The sequence below is a fragment of the Plectropomus leopardus genome, chromosome 14 (genome assembly GCF_008729295.1).
Source record: "Plectropomus leopardus isolate mb chromosome 14, YSFRI_Pleo_2.0, whole genome shotgun sequence".
Classification (NCBI taxonomy): domain Eukaryota; kingdom Metazoa; phylum Chordata; class Actinopteri; order Perciformes; family Serranidae; genus Plectropomus; species Plectropomus leopardus.
Genome location: NC_056476.1, coordinates 18489254 through 18506335, shown reverse-complemented (window position 1 = coordinate 18506335; position 17082 = coordinate 18489254). Strand labels below are relative to the sequence as shown.

The 17082-nt window shown below is 40.9% G+C and overlaps 1 protein-coding gene across 2 annotated transcripts; it reads right to left on the bottom strand.

The window, feature by feature from the left end:
• Positions 1 to 829: 829 nt before the first annotated feature.
• On the bottom strand, positions 830 to 16994 carry LOC121954009 (intraflagellar transport protein 43 homolog A). Of its 2 annotated transcripts, XM_042501312.1 has the most exons (10): positions 16934 to 16994; positions 14420 to 14521; positions 14307 to 14318; positions 11185 to 11255; positions 8582 to 8617; positions 7728 to 7774; positions 2683 to 2755; positions 1828 to 1903; positions 1628 to 1690; positions 830 to 1366 (listed from the first exon to the last, which is right to left on the bottom strand). In XM_042501312.1, exons 1-10 carry the CDS (start codon positions 16976 to 16978, stop codon positions 1256 to 1258), a joined length of 636 nt encoding a protein of 211 aa, XP_042357246.1. In that variant the 5' UTR covers positions 16979 to 16994; the 3' UTR covers positions 830 to 1255. The 2 variants fall into 2 exon arrangements, with proteins under 2 accessions (XP_042357246.1, XP_042357247.1); XM_042501313.1 differs by lacking the exon at positions 14307 to 14318.
• Positions 16995 to 17082: the final 88 nt, after the last annotated feature.

Sequence of the window (17082 nt, the reverse complement as noted above, 5' to 3'; positions counted from 1 at the left end):
GCTAAATAAGCCAATTGTGGAGGCGGCAAAAAAGTGTGTGTTTGTATGTCTGATAGAGAAACAAACAGATCACTCACAGGGTTTGAGCTCAAATATTCTCCCACACACAAATATTCCGAGCACAAATATCCCGTGTGATAGCTTCGTCCTAAGGTATTACACTTGATGAAGTTGATTCAAGGCCCACCAAATGAAAAAATCTGGATCTATTTGTGATGGGCAGTGATTGAGCTGTTAGATGCATAGATTATGTGTCCTTGAGGACTTTGCTGTGCATCTCCAAATGTCCTGAGACCGCTCCCTGCCTCAGAAATAAACCTAATCACAATCTGTAAATGTTACAGCTGTTTCTCTAATAGACCTGGCCTGACTTTGGAGGCCTGCATTTATATTCACACACATGAACCAAAGACAAAACTGAATGCTGATACATGCGGCCAGCACACGTTGAAGGCACGGTTTACAAAGCACTTCCTGAAATCAGCTCTGTGAAAATGTGTCAGATGTTAATTTAAATTCAGAGCTGAAAACGTGTGTATCCTGTCCTGTGGCCTGTTTTGTGGGCTCTTTATTAAGTGTTATCACATTGTTGTGAGGATTTTGTTCTTTCACTTAAAGAGTACACACCTGACACCAGCTGCCGTCTTGTTCCCGACTTACATCCATTCTTCTTTATCCAGTAAAAGGTATAATGTATGCTAATCCCCCAGGTGTCAATAGGAACTCTGTTCAATGCTTTTGAGATAATAGTGAAGAAGGGGTTGCTCCTATCGAAGACCTGGAAGATAAAGTCAATGGCACAGTCAATAACAATAAGGTTGTAGGCTTTAATGAGGAATGTTAATTTGAACACAATCAACTGGATTTCAGCTTAGCTGATTATCAACCTTGGACTTGTATGAGGGTGTTGATAATGCTGGCAGTACAAGGAGGGCATTTTTATCTGTGTCAGAAGAGCTTTTCAAACAAAATCAGTTTGCCTTTTGGCTGTTTAAGTTGGAAACTAACAAAAAAACAAGGGTGAAATTCCAAAAAGCTAAACAAAGACAGGGTAAGACAGCACTGCACTGTGCACTCTGCAGTGAAGTTTATTTATAAAATACAAGAAACGCTGTATATACACTCTAGAAATATAAATTCTTGATAACAAACAGTAATTAAAGTTACGATAAGCAAAGTCAGCGGCCCTTCTGTGTAATGGACATTCACCCAGCTCCCACTAGAGCCATTTAGAGTCCCAGTCCAAACCTCCTCCTCATGTTACAGGCAGCGCGGCCGGCTCCTCACTCTCTCCTTGATCCCATTCCATCAGTAGCTCTGAGGACACCTCTGTAAACAAATGATCCCAGTCCCAGCTCACATCATCCTGCAGAGCAAAAGAGAGACAAGAGGAGGAGAGGAGAAGAATTAGAGGCAGAGGGAGACATACCAAGAAAAGAGAGCACGGGGGAACAGAGGGGGCAAAGAGAGGAGAACTGGGGGGAAGGAGAGTGGAGGGTGTTAATGTACACATCATAAATCTTGATTACCTGGGAGACAGAGTGGCAACCTCCCCTGATGCTCTAGAAACAGCTGGACGGGCATTTGCTGGGAGCTCACAAGCTATATTTACTAAAAACTCACTCACCTCTTTCACCTCCTGCTCCGGTGCTAAAACCTTAGTGAGGAGCTTCAAGTCGATCTCTCCATCCTGAAGGAAGATCGTGGAAAAATTCACTTAGCTTGCACAAACAGAGGTGATGTTGGTTGCAAAATGAAACGGACAACCTTGACGAGAAGAGAGTTAGAAATATCAAAGAGATATAAAAATAAATGTACTTGACTTACTAAGGTCTGGAACGCAGAGTAATACTTCAGATCATTGTCCAGATCTCTGTAGGTCATTACCCGATTCACCTGGATGCTGACGGGGCAACAGACAGTCAGAACTGACATCTGATACAGTAACAGATATGTGTTTCAATCACGACAACATGTCACAGAAAATAGCAGCCATCCTGACTGCAGTGCTTTCACACTACATGCATCCAGAGTCTGAGAAGTGGCTTTGCAGAAGTTTGAAGTTTGTGCACAATGAAGCTCCAAGATTTGATGCAAAGACCACAGAGAGCAGGAGATGGTTGCCAAGTGGTAAACGCTTCAAATTGAAACCCAGCTGCTTATCTGTGGGTTGGAATTAAGTGGGGGGGCTCTCAAAGTGGCCGGGGCCTAGCAGTGCATGCCAGTCCTACTTACTGCACATTACACGCTACATTGCCCCCGCAATGAGTTCAATGTGGATATTATCTCGCACAGAGAGCAAGCCCCAGCCTAATAACCTCCACCGCTGTCATAGCCTTGCTACATATTCGACACATGTCGGCGTGTCTCTCACTGCCCTGTAAATCAAAGGGCCCGGTTAGTAGAGACCCTGGTAACAGAGTTGCATAAATCACACCCAACTGTTATTTCTCCATTTCAGCCCAATAAAGCAAGACACTCTGCAATGGCACGAGCGGAGGACAGGTAACCATCAAAGTCACCAGAGCAGGCTACTGATCTAGTGTCCTGTGCACGGACAGAGGTTAACTGTCATACACAGGTTTGGAGACATACTGTGTGTGTGTGTGTGTGTGTGTGTGTGTGTGTGTGTGTGTGTGTGTAAAGATGAACTACTAAAAGTTTAAGGCGTCACAACCATACCTTGGTGGAGCAGCAACTTGCATGGTGAGATCTTCTTCTTGTACTTCTTCAAGGTCTGGAATCACAGGAATATCTAAAAAACAAAAAACAGAGATAACATCAAAAAACTGTTAAAAAAAGAAAAAAATGACTTGAATGTAGAATGTTTATCAAAATAATTACCAAAGTACCCAATTCAGAAAAATAAAAAATAATAACACCTAAAAAAACTCTTTAAAATCTGTAAGAAAACACCATATTTTATAAACTCTCCTTATATTGTTTTCTTTTTGCAAAAGTCTTAATTTGTAAAGTAACGAGTAACTAAAGCTTTTAGATAAATTTAGCAAAGTAGAGTTACAATATTCCCCTCTGAAATTTAGTAGAGTGAAAGTATAAAGTGGGGAAAAAAAGACTCAAGTACAAGAATCTAGAAGTTGTACTTAAATACAGAGCTTGAGTAAATCTACTTAACTACTTTCCACCACTGCTGATTACATTTCAAAAAGTGTTGAAATCTGAGAAAATCTGAGTCTCGTCTAATTTTTGAAAGGTACAGTAAATCCCCTGTGTATGGCTGCTAGAAGTGCACAGATCTGTGAGAATATGTGTATGTGTGACCATGTCTGTGTGGCACTTCCTCCCCTCCCTCTCTCCTGCTACATCCTCATAAGAGCTGCCCTGTCACAATAGCCATGCGGCCATGAATATTCAGGAGGCGAGGCGGCAGCTCTTCCTGCTGTGAGAGGGGCGCTGGCCAGGGGCTCCCCAGAAAGCACCCCCTGCTACCTTAGCATTTGGGCCCTGTCAGCGCCGCCCACCCCCAGGACCCACAGTGGCCGGTAGGCCGACCTCCATGTCCACTCTGCCACTCCGACTGGGGCGGCATCCAGCCATGTGCAAGAGTATTTGCTTGCGGGCCCATCTGTGTGGGGTCGGAAGTCACAGTGCGGCCTGGCAGGGGCTGTGGTGCCAGGAGCCGCCAACCCGCTGCTCAAACAGTAGGAACCCACTTTAATTGGCAAAACGCAACAGGACAGAGGATGGCTCCACTCCCAAGAAGGACAGGGCAAACTTTCACAGCATTTTTTAGATGGACATTTGTTGGAGCAGGGAAATAAAAGAGGCATAATAGGGGAAATAAAAAGATTTGATGGAAAAAGGATAAATAGTTAATAATGAACAAAGAGACTGTTTGAATTGAACTCTAAGACTTCATAATAGGTCCCTTATTGTGTGATGACATTCTAAGGCAGTGGTTCCCAACTGCTGGATCGAGGTCCAAATTTGGGTCGCTGTTTCATTCTGACTGCAAGTGACTCATGAATGTTTCAAGTTTGTAAAAATTACACTTTATATTAAAGTACAGTGAATTTCTGGCACAGAGCTTTTATTTTGAAGTGCCATATTCGGTATATTCTTGTAACATGTTTTATATCTTGGTGTTCTAAGCCGACGTGTCATTTACATTTTGTGGGAAAAAAAGGAAAATGTGGTATTTTATCTAATGTGTGGACTAAGGAGAAATATGGAGCCGTGGCTGGACCAGTTCAGTCGGGAATCGCTGATCTAAAAGTTACAGTACTGCTTAAGAAGAGAGCTTAAAAGAAAAACAAAAATGAGGAAGAATTGTTTCCCAAAAACATTTCATCGTGTCAGCAGGATACATTTTTGATTACAGACAGTTGTCAAAAACTTCTCTGGCTTTCCATCTGCCCTCACAGAAAATGTGTCAACTTTGGGCGTGATGTGGATTTCCTGAACAATGTTTTCTGGGGAAGGTGGTGGGGGGCGGCAGACTGCACATCCTTATTAGCTCTACAGCTGAGTGTTGACAGTGAGAGAGGAGGCAAAGAGAGAGAGGAACAGACAGATAGTGAGAGGAAAAGAGAGAGCTGGACTGCATGAAGAGGGTTGTCAGTAATCTCTAACCACAGTACTGCACCCTGAGGGGAAAGTCAATAGAGGAGCTAAATAGAGGTGAGGAGATAGAAGTGTGCATCTGATGTGAGGAAATATCTCGGCATCTGTGTCACCATTCCTTCAAAATAACTCCTGAAAATAAAACCGCAGTTGAAGAAACATCGATCTCTGATGGAACACTAAATTTCAGTTCTCCAGAAAAGTTACAGACTGTTGAGAATTTTTTTTTTTTTTTAAATTCTGGACACATTTCTCAGAAGACAACTTGGTCAAAACCTAACCTATCAACTTTCAGCGGATAACAAAAGCTCACCCTCTGTTGATAACTTATTTCTTTCTCTTTTTTAATTAAACCAAATTAAAAATGCCATGCTCGTTTAGCCGCTGACAAGATTCATCTGTGTTTCTGATATCCAAATAAATGCGGGCGCGGGTATTTCATATTCATGAGGCCCCGGTGACACTTTGTCCTCTCATTTACAAAGCACAGCGTTCAGCAGAATCCGTCCCCCCTGGACCCCCAATCAAATTTAATGGTCTTAGTGCAATGACATCAAAAAGCCTTGCCGTCCGGCTCTTTGCAAACAGCTTCCTGGGTTGTCTATGTGTCCACACGCACGTCTTTTCATTTCAGCCAGTAATGCACTATTAACACACTCCATGAGAGTTCAATGTGAAGCACAGAGGCATATGTTGTCTATATGCAAAGTCTATTATTAAGTGAAAAAAGGAACAACATTTTTAAATGAGCTTTAAATTCAACCCATTACTGGAGGTCAAGCAGGGCATCAAAGCAGCCGCAAACAAGCCAGTGTTTTCTCCGGACGCAAAGGGCAGCTCCGTCAGGAGGAGCTGTCTGTATTACCTATACTCCCTTGGCTGGACATGTATCAAGGTGGCTTTTGTCTGGCAGCGAGCAGGCCACGCGTATCCTTATTACACGCTCGCGTCCGGCTTCCTCGCTGAAGCATGTAAATATCAAAAGGGGATAATTTGCTGTGAATGTAGACATACTCCCGGCAGGCAAACGCCAGTCAGTGACTTTGGCGAACAGGACGTCTCCCCACATCACTTGGCCTCCTATAATCTACGCAGGGGTCCAGTCAAATGATTACCTAGGCTGCTGCTTCCATTTGAAAAGCTTATGGGACGATATTCAACACATAGCCAGCTAATAGTAAGACATGAAGTAGATGGGTGTTTTGGTGATACTGGTGCTATTTTAAGTGACCAGCAGGAGGCTGTGGGGGCAGCTGATGGGAAGATGGGAGCAGGGGATGGGGCTAGCCCTCTCTCTCTCTCTCTCTGTCTCTCTCTCTGTCTGTGCTTGTAGCCAGTGGACATAAGGGATAAGGGTAGGGGACATAATCAAGATCGCAGGGGCTATCTCACTAACCCTCAGCACTGTAATTTCCAATGCCCCTGCCTCCGGCTCTGTATTAAGAGGTCTCCCTCCACAGAGTAATAATCTTTCCGGCGGCATTAACTGCAAGAGAACCAAACCTCTGCTGGACTCTTCATTCAACTGGCCGTTTGAGCCACTGCATGCTGGACAGTGACAGACAAAATGTGTGTGTGTGTGTGTGTGTGTGTGTGTGTGTGTGTGTGTATGTACATTACATGTAATTGAGACAAACACTATTATAACATTTTTACAGTAACAGAGTTTTATCAATAGATTTGAATTTGAGAGTTTTGTGCTTTTTGAAATGTTCCCATTTTTAACAAAAAAAAAAAACGTAATGAAATATTGCAAAAAATATATTTGAAGTGATAAATAAATATTAGGGCCTCCTTGTTACTTATGAGAGGAGAGGAAATGGTGCATGTAGTTTTTAAGCACTGGGAAGGGATTTATGTTTTTTGATTTGGGTTAAGGGAGCGATATTCAACTTTAAATGGCTGTATTTTGTATTTATTTTAAATACCCTCAGAACCACAAAACCCAAAAGGGGGTTTAAAAATCTCCAAAACTCACACAATTCATCATGGCCAGAAACTGTGAAATATTGTTATAAAAGGCGGAGGGACGTTTATGCATTTTCTTCTTGTCACTCACGGAGGCTCAAGGAAAAGTATCTGTAGCTCTGGGGAGGCTCATGATATATTTAGGAAAAACAAAGTCAGTCCCCACCCACCACTCTACACTGATAAATAAAGTACTGTCCCTTACTGCTTGCTCTATCTCCATATTACAATCATTTCACAAACTTAATCATGGATCACAGTTTTTATGAGAAAATTATTAAGTTAAATATTTGAATTAAACACTAAAAAAGACATTTGACTCAATAGGATTAACTTTTTTTTACATATTGGTAGCTTTGTTTTGAGTTCTATAAATTAATTTTCTAATAATTATTATGTATTGCAACATAGAATTGAAAAACATGATGATTTTGACATGACAGTTTTAAAACAGTTTAGAGTTGTGACCTGTAGTTGACTGTAGATAAAAGGGTTCAAACATTATGCCTTTTGTTTATTTGCTCATAAATTGCAACACTATCTGAGATATGTATAAGTTCTTTAGTGTTGTCAACTGAACATTTCATTCTGCTAACCTATCTTTACTAAAGCAGTTTGACCCTATATCCCCAGCTGACTTGCGCCACAAAATAGAACAATTATTCTCGGCATGGTTTAGCTGAAATCTCCCCCCTCAGTCCTGACACTGTTTGTGGTGCGCAGACTTGGGCCCTCAGGTGACTCACTTACTCCTAGATCTGTATTCAACAGCACCTGCCTGACACGCTGTGTGCACGTGTGTGTGTTTGTGACCAACTGTGTTGTTGTGGGAGGTTAGGGGAACACTGAAATCCTGCCACAGTATTCTCCATCACTTATAGATCTAACCTCATTTAATGAGCATATTCACCTGTCATTTTCATCAAAGGGGCCACGCTGATACGTTGTGACACGCTGGTCAAAAGGAGGAACGCAGAGGCAGAGTTCTAACACGTGAATCCACGCTGGATTCAAGGAGAAATATGGTGTGAGCATCAGTGAAAAGCGATGATCTGACTGCCTGCTTATCTGCTCTGCTTCCAGAGGATGAATGTGCCGGGCGGGGAGGCACTGGAGGGCTCCTCTTTGCCCGTGAGGAGAGACACAGAGTGGGGGGATAGTGAGGGTGCTCTTACCTCCTTCATCATCTGATCCCTGGGGAGTTTGTGGTCGCAGGCGGCGGCTGTAGAAACAGGAAGTGTGAGAGAATGAATTATTTAATGCTTTCAAAATGCAGCCCGACGGTGAGGTCATCATAGGGAGTGAGTGTGTTGGCTCCTGGGCTACTTTGCTTTGATGATGGGCCTGTTTCTTGTCTCGACTTTTTCTCATGGCAGTCAGGACACTTGCTCGGTCTGCTACAGTCTGACTGGACTTCTGAACAGTTGTCAACACTGATGAGACGCTGCTGTGCTGTCTGGGTGACCAGCCTCAGACAAGATCACCTCTAGGATTAAAAAAAAAAAACCCAGCTGGAGCAGCAGACTGAATAAGTATAGCTGAGACAAGACAGTTGTGACAGAAGTACAACATGAGGGATTTTTCTGCAGGGTAACAACTTTACACACAAAGCCTCCATGTTACTACAGTCATTCAGGCACTGGGCTCCAGCTGCGATGATGAGTAAAACACAAGACAACTTCGTCCTCTACCTGTGTCTCCTCATGATGTCTATTCAAGTCACAGAATGATGTGCGGGAGGGTGAGGGGAAAAACTAGAATAACAGGAAAACTTGGCTCCTAACAGCAATAAAAGTGATGACAACTCAGTGACGCTGTTTTTTAATCATGTTAAGTGATTGTTCTTGGAAGTCAAGGATTAGCAACCAAGGACAATCTGAAAGTACGGCACTATTTCCACTTTACTGCAAAGCAAACAAACATTTAAACCAACCTATTTTTTTTTGCACAAAAATGTAACTGGCACTGAAGTCAATCAACAACTGCAGGAGTAAAGTGAAATATGGATTTGGTAGCTGAGTGAACTTACTCTTCCAGGTCTTCAGCTGCAGGTCTTCTTGAAGATCTGTTTAACAGCAGAGAGAACGAATGTTAGATTAAATAACGCCCCTCTTAGATTACATTTTTACTTCTGTCAAAATAACGGTAAGCGCAAAACTCAAAGATGTATACCCTGGCACAGTCCTCAGAGGTATTTTTGATATATCCTATTCATCTGAATCTAATGATAGTAATTCTGCCATATCAGACACAGCGGGGTCTCCAGTAGTTGTGTCTTCTCCTCTCTGTTTTCTCAGCCTCGTCTCCTGCTGGATCATGCAGCTATTTTCAGACTTCTCTCCATTTACACAGCTCAGCTTGAACAGAGCATGCCAGACACCAAAACACTGTGTTTTAACACTTCTCTGACTCAACACAGTATTTTTAGAAACCACTATCTGTTTTAAGAAAGGTAGCAATCACACCGCACATCAAACAAAAACAATATTATTATTACATCGGAAGTTATTACTTCATATCAATCATGATATAACATAAGGCAGGAATCAGGGCAGAGTAAGTTTCATTTAGTAGCCTGAAAATGTGTATACCAGATTTTAATATAATTTTCATGAAGCAAAATGCTTTTGCTAGTTCTCCTGGTTGAGTAGTGCCCCCTACTGGTTTTAAAAGTAACACATCCAGTATAGCAAGTCTTTTTCTTGCTGACATTTTTATCTTTTAGCTGCCAAAACAATCAAGCAGATCTACAGTATTCATTGAAAAGAAATAAAATCATATATTTAAGTAAATATATATAATTACATATGTAAAAAAAATAATACTATAAAAGAAGTTTATATCATAATGTGCCAATGTTGGTATTAAAACTGCATAAGAATGTCAGTGTTCAGTATGAAGCAGTAGAAACATTACTAGAAAGGCAAGCCCCCTGTGAACAAGCATGAAAAATAAATTAAAGCCTCTATATCAAAAGTAGCATCTGAACACCAACTCCTGCCTCTACCTTTAGGTTTTTTTTCTGAGGAGAGTTTGCTGTACTGTTTGCTGTACAAACTGTAAAGCCTTTTAGGCTAACTTGATTCAGGATTTATATATATAATAACTGACTTGACAATCAGAGCAGACAACATTTCAATTCAAGATTCAGTTCAAGAGGAATAAAGCTTGCACAAAAATCCAGATATCAAGCCTTATCGTCGAGTCCCCTTGAGCAAACAGGGAAACCTGAACACCGTTTTACATCAAACATCAACTGTCATTAATCTGGATACATGCAGACTATTAATTTATGTCAATTATGTGTATCAGGGAAAAAAATAATAATTAAGAGGAGGAAACCCAAAAGAAAAGGGAAGACATAAAAACACAATGAGCTAACCAGATCTCAGCCAAAAAAGTTAACTCCTGTTTTGTCTGTCTCATTTATGCTGTCTGACTGAAGTCTCACAGACATGAAGGTACTGCAGTCCACCCAGGCAGGGCAGAGAGGAGCTGAGGGAGCCTACCTGCCTGCCCTTGGACTGTGTCCTGTCTGGGGGGCGGGGGTGGCGACACTTAAGACACATTACAGGCCCCTTGATTAAGACTCATGTAAGGCAAAGCGATAGACATGGTAAAACTGTCTGGAAAAAGTTGTTAGGGATAAAATATATTGTGACAACCTGGTTTCAAAGGTTCATCAATAAACTGACAGATCATTTAGTGTCAATTAGAAGTGATAGATCGACAAATCCCGGGATTTCTGCGCTGGGATTAGTGGGAGGAGGGCGGCGGTGATTGAGCATGAGGGGTGACATTGAAGGGAAAAGTCCTTGCCGGTTCCAGGGGGGACCATTACTTACTTTGTTTCAGAAAGGATCAATGCGCACGCAAACCCCTTTTACACCTCCTGTATTTCAATCGCTTTGAGACTGGGAATCAAGCTGGGTTTCACAAAAGCAGAGAAGCGACACGCTGACCTTCTGTGAGAAGGGAAAGATCTATTGAGTTTGCTGTTTTCCCTGCTTGCACTAACGGTGCAGTAAACTACGCAAATAAGCACAATTGACTCAGTCTGTTCACTTCGATGCATCTCCTATGCTCTCACCTCTACCGAGACTGAAAAAACAGAAGCACAGTGGCAGGTGGAAAAGAAAACAAGAGAGGCAGTTACACACTGCAATAAAAAAAGTATCGTGTTGATTTAGTCATGTACAGTATTCAGATTTAGATTTGTTAGTTGTGGGCGAAAGCTTTTGGCAAACACCTTCCATCTGTTCCAAATATTTCATGAATTCTCCATGTTGTGCTCCCCGTGTAAAGAGCAGACTGCAGTGGTAAGGGGTGATTAAGTGGCTTGAACCCCTGTGATGAAGTGGCTAGCTGACTAACAGTGCCCTCCTGTGGCTGATGCATTAACCATGTCAATTACCGCCTTGCTCACAGATGAAGACGAATGGAGAGTTGCCTGCTCAGACAGGCTCCCTCTAACCTTGTTGATTCACAGCCTGAGTGCCAAATATGCACTGATAAATAAGCTCATTCAACAGCATGAGAGTTCATTAATAACACATAACCCAAGACCACAGCGCACAGTCTCCGCCTTCAGCGTAGCCACAGGAGATGGGGGAAAAAGGTGAAGATACGTACTTGGCAGAACCAGACCCAGAGCTTTCTTCAGCCCAGCCGCCCTGCCGTCGGGCCGGTTTGGGAGGAGGGCCCTGGAAGAGGAGAGGAATTTAATAGCAAAGAGCTTCATTGAATGCGTACTCACTCACATAGAAGATAAATAAAACACATTTGTAGGCATTGTAACTATTATTACGCAGTACTCTTGGAAAATAAAACACAAAAATATGTTTATGTTACATTAATCACCTTAAGGGTCCAGTGTGTAGGATTTAGTGGGATATATTGGCGGAAATGGAATAGACATGTTTTCTTTAGTGTTTAAGCACCTGGAAAAAAATTGATGTTTATATCTCCATAGGCAGCGGGTACTCCTCTTTATAGATTGCCATGTTGCCACAATAGCCTAGAACGGAGAAACCATGCACTTGCTCTAGAGAGTGCCATTTGAGTTTTCCCATCAGCCACCATAGGTAGAAGCCCGACAAGAGTCACAAAAACAGTTTTTTATCTATGGTGAAACTGCGTCATTCAGTGTATACACCAGGTCAAACTACAGGGTCCATTTGTCTTTTTGTCTTATTAGCAGGTGCTGGGCGAGAAGCCGGTCTGCGATGTGCCAAACAGTGCAGGAGAAACACTGATTTGTAACTTGAAACTGCTTTTTTGAAACTGTTTTAATCAGTTTTAATCACCTGGTTCATCTGTTTTGGAAAGGAAGGGATCTGGAATAAACCACCTGAACTAAAAACACTGAAATAATTTCAACTGGGAGAAGTTTTCAAACTTCAATCTTCACCACTAGATGCTGTTCCTTTAAATTTTGTTATAATTAAAGGGCTTACATTAATACATGTTTGACAAAGTGGTGACTATAATGTGTGAGTACAAAATCTGTTTTTAAAGTGGAAATGTGCCAGTGGGTGGCCCTCTTGTCTACAACAGCAGGAAAAGTAGGCCCCTTAACTTTAATTTAAAAGATAATAAAATTCATGTTTAAATGTCCTGCTACAATTCTTGGGACCATTTAAACCAAAGTTAACCTCTAATCATTGATTCCAATATTTAAGTTCTAAGCTACCAAAAAGCTCCTGTGCAGTAAACAACATGCCTGGCAAGTGCAACACAGAGCCATCTACATGCACTCCATTGTTCGGTTTATTATTATAGTTTTCAATACTGTCCATTTCCAGTGCCAGGACATATGGAGCCGAGTGTGGGAACTGCCAGGACCCATAAGTCTGACCCTAAAATAGATTGGTAGGAAAAAAAGACCTTCTCCCTCTCATTCTTTGATTCTGAAAATAGTAAACCGAGTATGCATCTCGATCCTGAGACCGGGACCCTGAGACCAGCACTTGAATGAATGAATTCCTCAGAGTACTCGAGGGTGGGCACTAGACAAATGAATTAGGGAAAAAAAAGGCACAACATTTCTCATTACTAAATTGGGTCTGCAGAGGACAAAGTGCTCGTGAAGAATTTCTTTCGTTTATGATGAAAGAGGAAATAATCTTTCATGGCTGGTTCCTTCACCGAAGCCATTTATAAATCTGAATGTCACCATTAAGCAGGGCAGAGGGAGGGGGAGCCACTCTGCTCCGCTGTATATTACCATTAATCGAGAGAGCCCAGGCTGAACAAGCTCCCTTAACTTTGTGTAATTACTAACTGTCTCTATATTAAGAACAAAGGGAATTACAATAATGACAACTGAGTCATTTTAAGCAACATCTAAAAAATCCCTTCAAGTGATGTGAAATTCCTCTGATGTCTAATGTTTGGTATTCCTGACAATGAAGAATTTTCATGAGAGACAAGATAGTGAGGTCAAGTGTCTTTGAGTGCGATAAATTCATCCTGTGACAGTTATTTCACTCTGCAAAAATGGAGAGGACCATAAGTGTCCTGAGAAACAAAACAAATCTGCGCCTCAAACTCTCCATGACCAAATATGAACCTCACAGTCGTAGTAAAATAGTTATGGCTGTTAAGGCAATTAGCTCAGCTCTCGTAGTTTTCTAATTTAGGATCCTCTGATGGTCTCTAGGGCAAGGGACTTGTGGTGGCCAAACCCTCTGAGCCCATAAAAGCAAATGAGTCTTTGTTTAAAAGGATGTCAGGAATGCGACCAATCAGTTGGGTATTTTCGGCAGAAGAGGCCAGGGTTGATAAACGAAGACTGCAAATAAACCCATCCAGTCGCACGACACTCTGGAAAAATGTATTGCATGTGCACAGCAGGTCAGAGAGGGCGCGAGAATATTGGTTCATACATTGGGGAAGTTGGCCTGATTTGGGAAGATTAGCCTAAAGCAAAAGCATCGCTGGAATGTTTTGCTTTGGGAATGTTGGCTGGTTTACAGTTTGCCAATCCAGGATACGTGACTGATTCCAGAAATGCCAGCGATAGTGGAGTGAAATTATTTGCTTTGTTTCAACTGTCACTTCTGATTTAACTTCTCTCATATATTTTTTTGCCCTATATGTAGTCTAAATTTGGCAACACAGGCGCCAACATGTTTTAAGAGAAAGACGTCACCAAGAAAACTTTATGACAACATTTCTGCTAGGGCTTAAAGTGATTCATGTAACATCAAGCAGTATATGAAGAGGATTTTGGAAAATTTATGGGAGAGTCATCGGGGACTTTAGTGATGTAATCTGCTTGTTTTTCAATTAGACAATTTACTAGAGAACAATTACACAGCTTCTAAAGTTTAAAAAGGGGGGTTAGAGCTTGTGTGAAGTAACACTTCAAAACACTTCAAGCAAGCAAATCAGATCCAGTACACACAGGACAATAAATGAAGAGCAGCACTTTTGGAATAGTGACTGCTTTAAAAACCTGTTGTCATAGGAAAATGGCAACTCAAATGTCTCTGCATAAATGAACACCCCATTAAAACTTTATACCATGTGTGTCAAGCTGGTGTTACTGTGTGTGGCGTAATATGAGAGGTGGTGAATCTCAACAGGCCTGGATATCAAATCCAACCAGCTGAACTGAAGCAAACAATTATGGTAACTCATAGCAGACCAGAGTTTACACAATAAAAACTACTGTAAATGGTATAAAGTTGATGTCTGGAGCATTAGCAGCAGAAGCCATGCAAAGTCACCGCTTTTTTCATGCTACCTACCTCGTCATCCTCCTGTGATTCATGTGAGATAAAACCAAAATGCATATCAATGAAGATTATTGTGAGGTGAAATTATAACATGCAACTAACCATCGATTATACCGTTCACTTACTTCTGCCATCGAAGCCGATGTGGAGGACTTCCTCACGTAACGAGAATCTTCAAATGAGGATTGGTCTGCTGCAAGGCGAGCTCTTCGTCCAGACTTTGCAACCTGGGAAATGTGCAAAATTTTAAAATGGAAAAAGATTTTGATATCATAATGCCAGAAACTGGCACTCTAAACGATTACCAACAACTATGTGGTTTCACTTTACTTCAACTGCGCCATCTAATGAGCCAACCAAATGTTGTCTGGATAGACTTCAGAATACAATAGATCAGGTTATACCATCTTCATAAACCAATCAAGTTTGATGCTTTGTGCACCTTTGCTTCTTAATTTTTGTGCAACTTCCAATGCTGTGAAGTCACCTAGTGCGATGTGGCAATTTTTTGTGTAGATATGATAGAAGTATTATTTGACAAGCGAACATCATTTGTGTGATATTCCTGGAAAAATTGAGCGATTGCTCTACTGAAGGACCACCATGGCACTTTCAGGGTACTATCTGAATACTGTTGCATAATTTTAATGTGCTTTTACCCAACAACATAACATATAAAATATACACAACTTTTGCTGAAATTAATACCATAGTAATTCGAAGAAATTCTGGGAAGACCGCTGCAATTTGTAGTCAATTGTTTTCTCAAGTGCTGTAGATTAAAATTTGAATACCACGTAAGGACTAGGAGTGAAATATACCAACTCATTCAGAAATAACCATTGCAGTAAGTGGCACCTATGTGCCTGTTGATGCTGACTTGGGATCAGTAGGGTGTTTGATGTTGGTCATGGAGAGAAAATGAATAGGAAAGTTTAATTTAAAGATCTAAGGACAATAGACAGTACCGCAGATTAGAGGAACAGCTAACAAGGCAGGACAAGATGGATTAAGTGCATTAATCCTTATCAGTGATCATGCTAATGTATACCTCTACCATAAAGGGAAACCACGCCAATTTTTAAAATTCATACATGTTATTTCTATTGTCTAAGACAGTCCAAAAATATCAGTTAAAATGAAAAACTCCAAAAACTAGAGCACCAAAATTCAAATTTGTGAATAAATTTGTGATAGCCCATGTTCAAAAATATTAACTGAACTTCTCTAAGTCATGGAAATAACACAATGGAATTCTTAATTTGGTGGTGTTCCCCTTTGAAAGTGTGATTTTTCTACTGGAGGTGTTAAATGTAGATGAAATAGAAGTTGAGCATTCATCCTGAATTGTAGCACTGTCTCAATATTATACTTATGGAAACAATACTGAAGCAGTGTTTCTCTGTTTTCTTTTCATTCACATTGTTAAAGAGATCAGAAAGAGTTGTGAAATTACAAATACCATTGCAACTGTAAATGGAGTTGGGTGTACTGCAAATATTTTAAAGTGAGGATTTTGTTTTCATCAAAAATATTTTAGCACAAAAAAAAACTTAAAAAAAAACCCTAAGCACCCCGAGCACAGCAACAAACTGGATGATAAATGAACCTCCCAAACAACGGCATCCTATCTAGCTGCAACAAGTATTTCCAGCACTGGGTCAGAGCAGGACAGAGTCTCAAAGATAATTGCTTTTTATGGATAAGACTGCAGTAGCAGCTGTACCAATGAACCAGTGGTGGAATGAAACTAAGTACATTTACTCAAGTACTTATCTACAACTATGAGGTACTTGTACTTTCCTTGAGTATTTTCTTTTTATGCCCCTCGTATTTTTACCTCACTACATCTCACATATTTCAGAAATCTCACGGAAATATTGTACTTTTTGCTTCATTACATTTATCTGACATATCTAGTTAAGTTTAAAAATTAAGATTTTTAAATCAGAGTAAAGTGCAAAATAGCTTATGTACAAGTACAGTTAAAACAATTTATCACTTAACTAATTATCCGATTGACATAAAAGTATTACACATATACACGGGCAGACAGACCGATCAATCGATATGATTTTTCTACATTATGTATTTATAGTGTACTCTTCATACTTAAATTACATTTTCCTGATTATACTTACCTAGTTTTTCTTAAGTAGGAGTATTTTCACAGTTTGTTATAACTACTTTTACAAAGTAAAAGAATACTTCCACCGCCACTGAAATTAAGGTATAGGCAGCCTACAGTGTATATGCACGTTTCGTGGAAGTTTTCCACTGAATAATTGCAAACCACCAACTTTGCACAGCATCTGCAAAACATTGAGCTGTGCAAATTTTGGCTAGCAGGGCTAACCTCGATGTTAGCTAATATTATAGCCTCACAGGCGAACCTTACTGCTGCTGTTGCTCAGACGTGGTCTGTCAAATTGTCTCATAGCTGGTAACAGATCAGTTAGAGTTTTATATAATTTATTGAGAGGCTAATACCGATGTTTGCGTTAGCTCAATAGCTAAGTAGCTAGCCTAGTTGCACCGTTTCAGCATGCTCTCCACTCCGATATACAGCACACAAGCTTCACCTTACGTCTGCCAACATTTCCTTACTGCATTCTCTGCAAATCAAACGAGTCACTCACACTTTTTATCGCCCCAGCCTCTCCGAGCTGAAAGTTGTCCTCCATTTCTCTTCTTCTTGTTACCAGTGTGGTAACAGCGTCTTCCTGGTTTTCAAAGCGTCACGTAGCAACGCTCTCCATGGTAGCCAATCAGGTGGACGGTTCGCGTC